Source organism: Rhipicephalus sanguineus, chromosome 2 (genome assembly GCF_013339695.2).
Source record: "Rhipicephalus sanguineus isolate Rsan-2018 chromosome 2, BIME_Rsan_1.4, whole genome shotgun sequence".
Taxonomy (NCBI): Eukaryota; Metazoa; Arthropoda; class Arachnida; order Ixodida; family Ixodidae; genus Rhipicephalus; species Rhipicephalus sanguineus.
Window position 1 is genome coordinate 151,935,731 of NC_051177.1, and position 10,148 is coordinate 151,945,878.

General features: G+C 43.4%; 1 protein-coding gene across 1 annotated transcript in view; it reads right to left on the reverse strand.

The window, feature by feature from the left end:
• The window catches only part of LOC119381979 (MAM and LDL-receptor class A domain-containing protein 1), a 44,825-nt gene extending 35,620 nt beyond the window's left edge, over positions 1–9,205 (reverse strand). The window contains exons 1-5 of the mRNA XM_049412962.1: positions 9,105–9,205; positions 6,594–6,744; positions 5,391–5,484; positions 3,110–3,220; positions 721–971 (exon numbers count right to left, since the gene is read on the reverse strand). Of these exons, the coding sequence (XP_049268919.1) occupies positions 721–971; positions 3,110–3,220; positions 5,391–5,484; positions 6,594–6,744; positions 9,105–9,202 (705 nt within the window). The 5' untranslated portion in view covers positions 9,203–9,205. The remainder of the gene's footprint in view (positions 1–720; positions 972–3,109; positions 3,221–5,390; positions 5,485–6,593; positions 6,745–9,104) is intronic.
• Positions 9,206–10,148: the final 943 nt, after the last annotated feature.

Below are 10,148 nucleotides of genomic sequence, written 5' to 3' on the forward strand. Positions count from 1 at the left end.
CGGCGTTTACAATCCAAACGATACCGAAATTACTACGCAAGCCTGCCTCAGTGTCGTCACACTGGGACGTCTTCATGCTGATGTAGAGCTTCAAAATTTGTAAAGTCATATCATAACTTCATTTGATCAAGCGATCCCATGACATCGTCACTTAGCCAAAGGTGGGCCGATCTCGGAAGTATGATGGAAGAGCGCGTGAGGTGCACAAAGCATCAGGGTGAGCGGGAGCAGGGAAGACGAGGAACAACCCAGGTGGAAATGTGTAAGTAGGAATCCAACTGGTTTCAACTGGTATAAAGTGGGATCGAATGGTCCCAGTTGGGAAATAACTGGTCCCAGTTGATTCCAATTGCAACTGGTTCCAGTTAGCGTCTGGTCCCAGTTACAACTCGACTGGTCCCAGTTGATTCCAGTTGCAACTGGTTCCAGTTAGCAGCTGGTCCCAGTTACAACTCAACTGGTCCGAATTGATTCCAGTTGCAACTGGTTCCACTTAGCAGCTGGTCCCAGTTACAACTCTACTGGCCCCACTTGATTCCACTTGCAAATGGTTGCAGTTAGCAGCTGGTTACAATCAAATGAGAACGTCCTAAAATTTTAATGAGCGTCAGATGAAAGCATACGCTTTCGCCTCAGCTCCCCATTGCGCTGGTTAAATGGACATTTTGCTGCACATGATCTCATGAATTACGCCAGTGAGAGAACAAACCTGCCACTCACCGTGGCGTCTCCTTGGAGGCTGGTGATGTCGACGGCGGCGGAGTACCACTGATCTGAAGGAGCGTGTGCCTTGGTTGCGTACCAGAGTGACTCCTCTCGCTGGTCTTCGATTACGCTAGTTACATTAAGTGATTCAGCTGTTCGTCCGGCGATGAAGAACCAGAATCGGAGGCACTTGTGTTGTGAGGACTTGTGGAAGCCAGGTGGACTCACCAAGCGGCCACCGGAAGACGTGGCCAGAGCGAAACTCCCTGAGAGTGTGCACATTATTAACAAAGATGTTAACAGCCTACTTTGCACTCACTTGTATGTACCACAGCGCACACGGAAGAAAACGAAACGAGAAGGAAACGAATCCCCATGTCTGAACTCAAGATGAGTTCAAGATGTACATATTAGTAATAAACATGCCAATAACAAATGAAGGTCTTCTTTCAGAAGCAACAGCAACAATAAGCATTCTCGAATCATCGACCTAAAATAGTAAAGCGATACCCTCATTTTTACGATTAAAATCTCTTAGCATAAAATCAGTGTGCTTATCGAGAGAATTTCATATTGATTGTTCTGAACGATTCTGTTGCTTAATATTATTAAAACTTTTGCGCAAAAAGTACACAGCGGACAAGCAAACCACGAGGACAAGCGCTTGTCCTTCTCGTTTCCTTCTCCGCTGTGTACTTTTTGCGCTAAAGCTTTAACATTATGGAATACCAACTAGCCCGCTCCCACACATTGCTTCTGTTATTTAGCAACGTTATTAATGAGGAAACCATTCTGATAGTTTAGAACATCTGACAGGCTGAGTTGGGCGAGTAGGATAGTGTTGTCATCTACACCATTTTATGTAAGTAATGCCGAAAACGTATATATTTATCGCAAAGGAGTTCGGGAGACCTTTATTACGTATTATTGATGTTCGGTTAAGCGTAATACACTGAAAAAGAAGGTATTTTAAATGCGAAGCATTTCTTAGCGAACTTCTGCGACTTTGAGCGTATCTATCTATCTATCTAGCCGCCTACGAGTTTGTGCTCTCCTGGCCGTTTCGTTAATAGTATGTACACCAAAATTGGTATGGCATAACATGACGAACATAAGTGACAGTTTCTAACGTGCAAATCATGACACACATGTCCTGTACAGCATGACTTACGTGCCACACTCATGGTGCGCTGGCGGCCGTTTCGCTAGCTGGATATACACTGAAATCGGTATTGCGTGACGTGACTGTGTGACGAACACAAATAACAGGTGGTAACATGAAAATCATGACACTGTGGGATGCCGTGTCGATGGAAGGACGCATCCCAACATAAAACGTAACAACTGTTTATTAACGGAGTAGCAGCAGCGGGGCGAGCATACCGACGCTGCGCTCAGTCGGGTAGCGAAGGAATGATCTCTTCCGAGCTTGGCAGCTTGGTTTTATAGCCACCGTCGGTGACGTAAGCTTCCGGTGACGCTGTCCCTTATCTGAGGCGTGGCGTAGCATGCAGCCGTGTCACGCCGGCCTAGGTAGTGACGAGGCGGAGGCTGCGCCGGTTTGTGCGCACTGTGTCGCCACAACACGCATGTCATGCACAGCATGACTTACGTGCCATGCTCATGGTGCGCTGGCGGCCGTTTCGCTAGATTGATATACACCAAAATTTGTATCTCGCGACGTGACTGTGTGACGAACATAAATAACAGGAGTTATAATGTAAATCATGACACACATGTCATGTACAGCATGATTACGTGCCACGCTCATGGTGCGCTGGTGGCCGTTTCGCTAGCTTTATATACACCAAAAATGGTACCTCGTGACGTGACCGTGTGACGAACATAAATAACAGGAGTTAATATGAAAATCATGACACGCATGTCATGTGCAGCATGACTTACGTGCCACGATCTTGGTGTCTGGCGGCCGTTTCGCTAGCTTGATATACATCAAAATTGTTATTGCGCAACGTGACTGTGTGACGAACATAAATAACAGTTGGTAACACGCAAATCATGAAATGCGCGTCATCTAGGGCATAATTTAGGCGCCACGCTCATGGTGCACTCGCGGCCATTTTGTTAATTAGATATATACTTAAATTGGTTTGGCATGACAGGAGTACGTGACTAACATAAATAGCAGGTCACGCATCGTATATATGTAGCAGAATAGATGTTTCATTAGCGTGGAATATACCAGATTTTACACGCATGCATGTATGACAATCTCGCGATGTATAGCGAACTAGATGTTACGACATGAATGACTTCATTAGCCTCAGTGACAAACAAGACGATGTATGCAGCTCTATGCTGGCTGCTTCGCATTACATCGATTCCCACACCGCGTGGGATCTGCCGATTTTTATGCCTACGAAGCACCGAAAAAATGTCTCACCCAATGGCGCCTTGTTGCTGTGATCTGAAGCAGGCAACATCGCGCTGGTCCCCTTCGTGACTTCCCAGTCGTGCATCTGCCAGCCACACCTTCCAGACTCGAACGTGCATACTGGCGAGAAGTGATGAAAGCAGTCACATGTGCTAATGAGCCAGAAGCATGGGTATGCACAAGGATAGGAGCATTAAATTTACAACTCCATAGTAGGTTACAATCTATGAATAAATGTAAGCTCCGGCCATAGCTGTCGCTGTCGCACACAGAAAAAATTTCCATAGATGCCCCAAACTATTGCATATCCACATTCCGATGACGTCCAGCACCTTTCACGTGTGTCAGGCAAGTGACTTTTCCGTTTAGACATATGTTCGTGTCGCTGGTAGCTCAAAAACTTGAACTTGCTGGCCAATCTCAGCAAAGATACCAAGATCACTGCTTTTCCAAGCGTAGTATTTTAAGTAGCGACAACGAAGTTTTAATTCCTAATATGCGTAGTGTTTGCATTAGTAGAGAAACGTACTCCCGGTTAGAACGGAAGCCACCTAGCACGACTACCTTGCGCAGATTAATGCCAGAAGCGCCGCAGTTCTGGGTGCGGAGCTTGTATTCATTCTTAGGTTTAAGACGTGTATAGATATGCGACATCACCGCTGCACCGTTTTAAAGATGCAAAGTGCACGGAAAGCAAGTAGCATGCACCAGCTAATGTCACACAGACACCATAAACATTATAAAAATCATTGATCATGCGATCTAGCCCATGTGCAAGCTAAAGCAGCAGCCCTATAATGAATGAAGAGCTGTAAAAGCAAACTATGTATAAGAATACATGGGACACTGCTCAAGGGTATCATTGCTAAAATGCCATAAGTGTATATCTTAACTATAATCAATCAATCAATCAATCAATCAATCAATCAATCAATCAATCAATCAATCAATCAATCAATCAATTAATCAATCAATCAATCAATCATTCAATCAATCAATGATTTATTTAACGTGCCCAGGAACAACCGTAAGGTCTTTGTGCTGGCGCACGCAAAAAAAAAAAAAACAATAAAAATAAACAATACAATACAGACAGTTTTCAGAAATAAAAAGAGCAAAAACACGTAGACAAAGAGAAATGAACACAAAAGGGGAGGAGTAAAATGAGACAACACGAAAAATATTGACGGGGCATAGAAAATTAGATTGCATATATACAACTATGTGGAAAGACTGAGAAGGGAAGACTTTGTACATTGTGCCACACTATGTCAAAACAGTGCAAAGCTCGGATAAAAACAATGATTGTGGGCTATGAAAAACGTCAAGATCAAGAAAATTAACATTATAGAGACTTTGTATTCTGTGAACGGCAGAGTGTTGGAAGAAGCAGGCGGGTACATGAAACGGTCTGTTCTCTCTGGTTAACTTAGGCGGAATTCGAAAATTTACACAATTGAGAAGTACAGGGCAGGATATGATACCGTGGACTAGCTTGTAAAGAAATAAGAGATCAGAGCGATTTCGTCGGCAATAATAATAATAATAATAATAATAATAATAATAATAATAATAATAATAATAATAATAATATCTGTGTTTAACACCAATAACACCATCTGCTGTTCTCCAACGTCCACTAAACGCTAGCTTCTAACATTTCACCTCCATCGCAATGCGACCGCCGCGGCCGCGATCGAAACATCGGCTTTCGGGTCAGTAGCCGGGCACTATACCACCGAGATGGACTGCCATAAGTGTAGGTCAAAATGCACAAAATATAGCTGTATGCATGAAGCTGAAAACACTGAGTGACCACTACATTGTTCTAGCATTCTCTGCAATGCTTTCAGGAGTAGTTTACTGATGTGAGACTCTAAGACGATCATCAGGTCTATAGCCTAAACATTCTCGCACGTTTTTTTTTTTTTGGCCGCGAAGAAAACAAATATCTGCTCTTGTCTACTGGCCGTTCAGCTGTCTTCCATATTTACTGAGACAGTTTAACGGTGACTGCAATTCAGCCGAATTCGCATGCCTTCACGAATTCTACAGCGATCTTGTCTGGCACACTTGATATATTGACAGGTATTTGCCGTTTAGCTAATCGTACTTCGTCTTCTGAAACTGTTGCTCTGGTTCGTACTCGGAGTCTACTACAGGCTCGTTCTCAGCTTCATTTCTTTAAGACAGATTTTCAGTATTCCTATCGTTTCTACGCCTTTCCATTCGTGAAATGCTTTCCTATGCGTTAGTGAGCTCCTATTTATTAAAAATAGATCATACTTACCGTCGCTGCTTTCACAATAGCCGTCCTTGAGCACGAAGTGGTCAATTGCGATAATTCCGGGAATATGTCCTGGCAAGACAGCTTCAAAAATGAACTGCAAGAAAAAAAGAAACAATGTGGGCCGTAAGATATTTTCTCGCGATTCTGCTCAATGAAGAATGAATACGTCCACTGGGATGCCTATAGAGGTTTGTTTTGCAGTCTAGTAGTCTCGTGTCTCTTGACAGTTTCCAGAGAATTGATATTGCCGTTCTAGCTCCAGTAGACCCTACTCCTTAGATTCCGCGTTCAGCTCCACAAACATATTGATATATTTTTATTTACTCTTCCACCCCAAGTGTGTATCAAATGAATATATAACAATGTTATACTACCATCTATCGTCTATCAACGAAATTATATATGTTCACATAAACTCCAATTTACAAAACTTAGACTTAACAAATCGCAAGAATTAAAAGTGAAGAACTGGGATAATTAGGACAATAAAATATTGGATAGCCTATTTTGCATGCCTGAGTAATGGATATTGCCCTTTTCCATCACCTTACTTGGCTGCAGTCAATGCTTTTTTGTGAAAACAGAGTAAACCAATAAAAAAATGGATAACTAAAAGACTGCTTTTTCGTTTGAAGCATTCAACACGAACATGGTAGGTTCTGATTCTTCGAAGTGTGTACGCTACGGCTTTTCCGCAACAGTTTCTCCGGTGAGTGCTCACTCTACCGGCCTCTGAAGAGAATTTTTGAAAACAGATGTTTTGGTTTTTACAGCATATACAAAAATTGCTGTTACAGTATGAAACTCAGTTTCAGCTATATCAGTCTATGTAGTAAAACTGTGTTCGCTTCAAAGGGGCTTATGTTGCTATGTGCTTTTGGTTACCGTTTGGTGTTATCTTGAAGAGAATGCAAAGCCCATTGTGTGTGTGTGTGTGTGTGTGTGTGTGTGTTTGTGTGTGTTTGTGTGTGTGTGTGTGTGTGTGTGTGTGTGTGCGTGTGCGTGCGTGCGTGCGTGCGTGCGCGCGCGTGCGTGCGTGCGTGCGCGCGCGTGCGTGCGTGCGTGCGTGCGTGTGTGTGTAACACAGTGGAGGAATGTAACCAAAAATGTCAAATGTCTCTTTTTACAGAACAGCGTAAGATATGTTGAACCTAAAGCTTTTGGTACAGAAAAGCGCGATGGTATACCACAGCTGATACATACTCTGTGCTGGTCCTCGGATTGTACTTGCACCTGGCCCTTCTGCCAAGCCTTGCCTTGCGGTCCAGACCGCGTCCATAAAATGCTTGTCGAAACGTTGTCCACGCGCTGTAAAAGGTTCAGCTGTCCGCTGTTTGGATGCCACATGTTGTACCTGCAATACAGGGAGGGGGGGGGGGGGCAGATAAAAATGTTTTCCTGTTCAAAAGATAAAATAAAAACGATACAAACATTGCAGATACTCAGAAATGACCAGCGATGACTAGCCTAAAATACTGCTTTCGAATGCTCAATTTGAAGGGGTTGTCTAGAAGTACACTTTGCTGGGCTAGTCGGTTCATGTTCATGTATAAGCCACAAAAGTATATGTTGAAGAGATGAAGGGGTTGCCTTGAAAGTAAAAAATAAAACGTGATTTTTTTTACTTTTGAGAGTCATGACTCTACTGTTGTAGATTTCATTTTTGCGAGATAAGACACCAGATTTGTTTCTGATAACCTCAGTAGGTTTGTGTCGTATAAAACCTATAATAAGCAATGTGTAAGGAGACCTGCATAGGCTCCAAAGTGTCCATGCATAACAAAAATCAGACAGTAGTGAAGAACTATTGCTTTTGATCATCGAGATGTGGACTCCCAGTGTCATTTGCTTATAGAATGCAATTTCCTGCATATGTATGGTTTTAGCCGAATGCATTAACCTAGCCACACGGCTAGCGTCTTGTGGTTACATGTTTCGCGTGTTATATGTTATGAAAAAAATTGTGGGCAGTTTGCACTAGGTCGCGCAAAGTTTGGCACAGCGAAGCACGGACCGTCGCCACTAGTACTGCCCGATGACCGACACGTCTAGCTTCGAAATGAGCGGCTTCCTCCTCGGAAGTACGCAGCCAGAGCGGAGGCTGAGCGTGATGTCTCCGTCGGTGGACGTCGCTTAGCTACTTCACATGTGCGGCTAGGCCAGGTAGTGCGGCATCTGGTCGCTAGACGACGTGATGCTTGCTTCCTCTTACTTTCCATTCTTTTTTATCTCTTTCGTTGATGTTCTCTCTGTCTCTCTTCATTTTGCTTTCTCTATTTCTTTCTCTCTATTTCTCTCTTTCGTATTCTTTCTGCGCTACGTTTTACTCTCTCCCCTCCTCCTTTCCCTCCTCCTCACCATCACATCTTTCCTCCTCACGCTCACTTCCCTTTCCCACCCCTTCCTACACTTTATTATACAAGACTATGCTATGCTCTGCTAGCGTGCCTCGATTAAAGCTCGCTTTTCCATGGAATACCTATACACATTCTTGCGCAAGGTACTATATAAGGATTTACTAACTATGCTCTTCACGCCTCCGTTGTACCGTTCATTGTACTCCGATCTTTCAGGCCACGATGTGTTGAAACGTGTGCGCAAAATGTATATTCTTCCTAATTCAAAAACATTTTTCTATAAACTCCACTCTGAAACACTTCCGGTAAGCACATGGTTGAAAAGAAAAGGTATTTTTGTCTCTTCTGTTAACTGCCGTCTATGTGATGTGCCGGAAACAATAGAACATTGCTTTATTAGCGGCAAAGACGCTATTCTGTTCTGGGATGTCCTTCAGAGAGCACTGAAGAAAAGTTTTGTCGTCAATTCTCACACCATACGTTATCTTATACCAACATCGCTTGATGAAGTGCCATATGATATGTTTTTCCTCATGGGTATGCATAGCTTATGGAAGACACGTATGCAGGACCGTAACGCAGAACCCACCATTTCTTCAAGCATGCACTTCATTCGCCTTCATTCGCCATGACTATTCAGCTAAAGGACATTTATGACGACCTGGACTTTAGACCGGACTGGTACCCCCTCTTGGTGAGGTGCTCGGCCTCACCACCTTTCCAGTATAACACGATGTGAAGAACTCTCACCGTTTTACTGCACGTTGTGTTAGCCATCGAGTGTGCACTTAGTAACGCTTGAGCGCATATTGTCGCTATGGGATTGTACTTTTGCTTGCTTTATTTGTGCTATTATTGTGCACTGTAATACTAAGTGTCATAAATACCATGAAAGAAAAAAAAAGTGCCTCGATAGACGAGTGGTTAGGACGCTCGCCTTCGGATCGACAGTACGCGGGTTCGAATCCCGCCTCGTGGAAAATCTTTTTCCGGCAAAAATTTTTTTCTTTATTTATGTATTTCTTTCTGGCTCTCAGTTTGTTTCTCTCTCTCTCTCTCTTTCTTTCCCTCTCTCTGTACTCGTTTTAGGTATCCGCACAGTGGCACATACCCGTTAAGATGGTGATAGCTTTCTGCTATCGACTCACAAGCAACGATTTGCTGAACAGCTTCGCTATTAAAAGAGATGTTCTTATCGGCGGCATCAGTGATTACCATGTCAGGGAGCATTTTTCTGAGGGAACCAAGGAAAGAGCCCGGCTGTGGCTCAAATACTTAATATAGCTGTTTACAACAAGTGTGACATCGCTTTGTAAATGGCACGTCAGAGAGGTTAGATATAGCTTAACGATCTTACCAGAACGTGAAACAGCGGCCCTCGTCAGAAGTTGAGTTCATCCGGACGGACAGAAGACGAGCAACCTTTCTTGTAGATTCCGTGTTATGTGCGTACATATAGGCACCTGTATCAAGATATTCCTACTTACATGGTTTTCCTTTGCCACGCTCGTTTCGAATCACGATTTTACTACACTGTTTTACGGCATCACTGCTTCACATTCTAAGCAGACAATCATCACCATGACAACGGAGCATATAGCAGGAAAAAGAGAGTGCTGTTGCCGGTTTCATAGCCAATTGTTTCACTCGCTTTCACCGAGATCCCATGTGTATTACAAACAGCTGTACGTAGAGTGACAATTACGCCGCAGCGTTTACCTAGGCTCCGTCATTGGCAGAGTTGCTTCACTTGCAACACCAAGAGCTTTGCCACGACGATATTTATGCCTCAACGGGTACTTTGATGTTCTCAAACAAAGGCTGACCAAAGGGTGGAAAATATGCAGGACTATTAGGCTGAACACTTAGAAGCACAAGGAACAACAGACTTTATAAAGCGCACAGCGCTATTTTTTCAGAGAGTTCCTTGGTAAAGCGTGAATGACACTGTTGAGCACAAGTGAGCCTCATGGAATCCCCGCAAACTAATTGTATGAACGTGCGGCATTTCAAATAGCAACTTCTTTGAAATGACTGAAGTTATACTACAGGCAACCAACCATTGTCCGATGCGCTATCTTGGGGTTGCCACTTGATGTTCAGCTTTCCCGAGTTACCGGAATAGAGCACCCAATCGATGTTGTTTGGCGAGGCCTCGGGAAACCATCCACAGTCAAGCGGTTTGGAGAAGTCACACGTGATGGAGCGGGTATCCTCCACTGCGGTAAAAAGTATATACAAAGTACAATATTACTGAATTACGCACATTGCATTCAAATACTCTAATATTTATATTACCTTTCAAATAGGCAGGTATTCAAGTACGCATAGTATGACGTTGCATTCGCCCATATATTATGCTTGCACACATTCATCGCATTAGTATCTTCTCTTAAAGGAA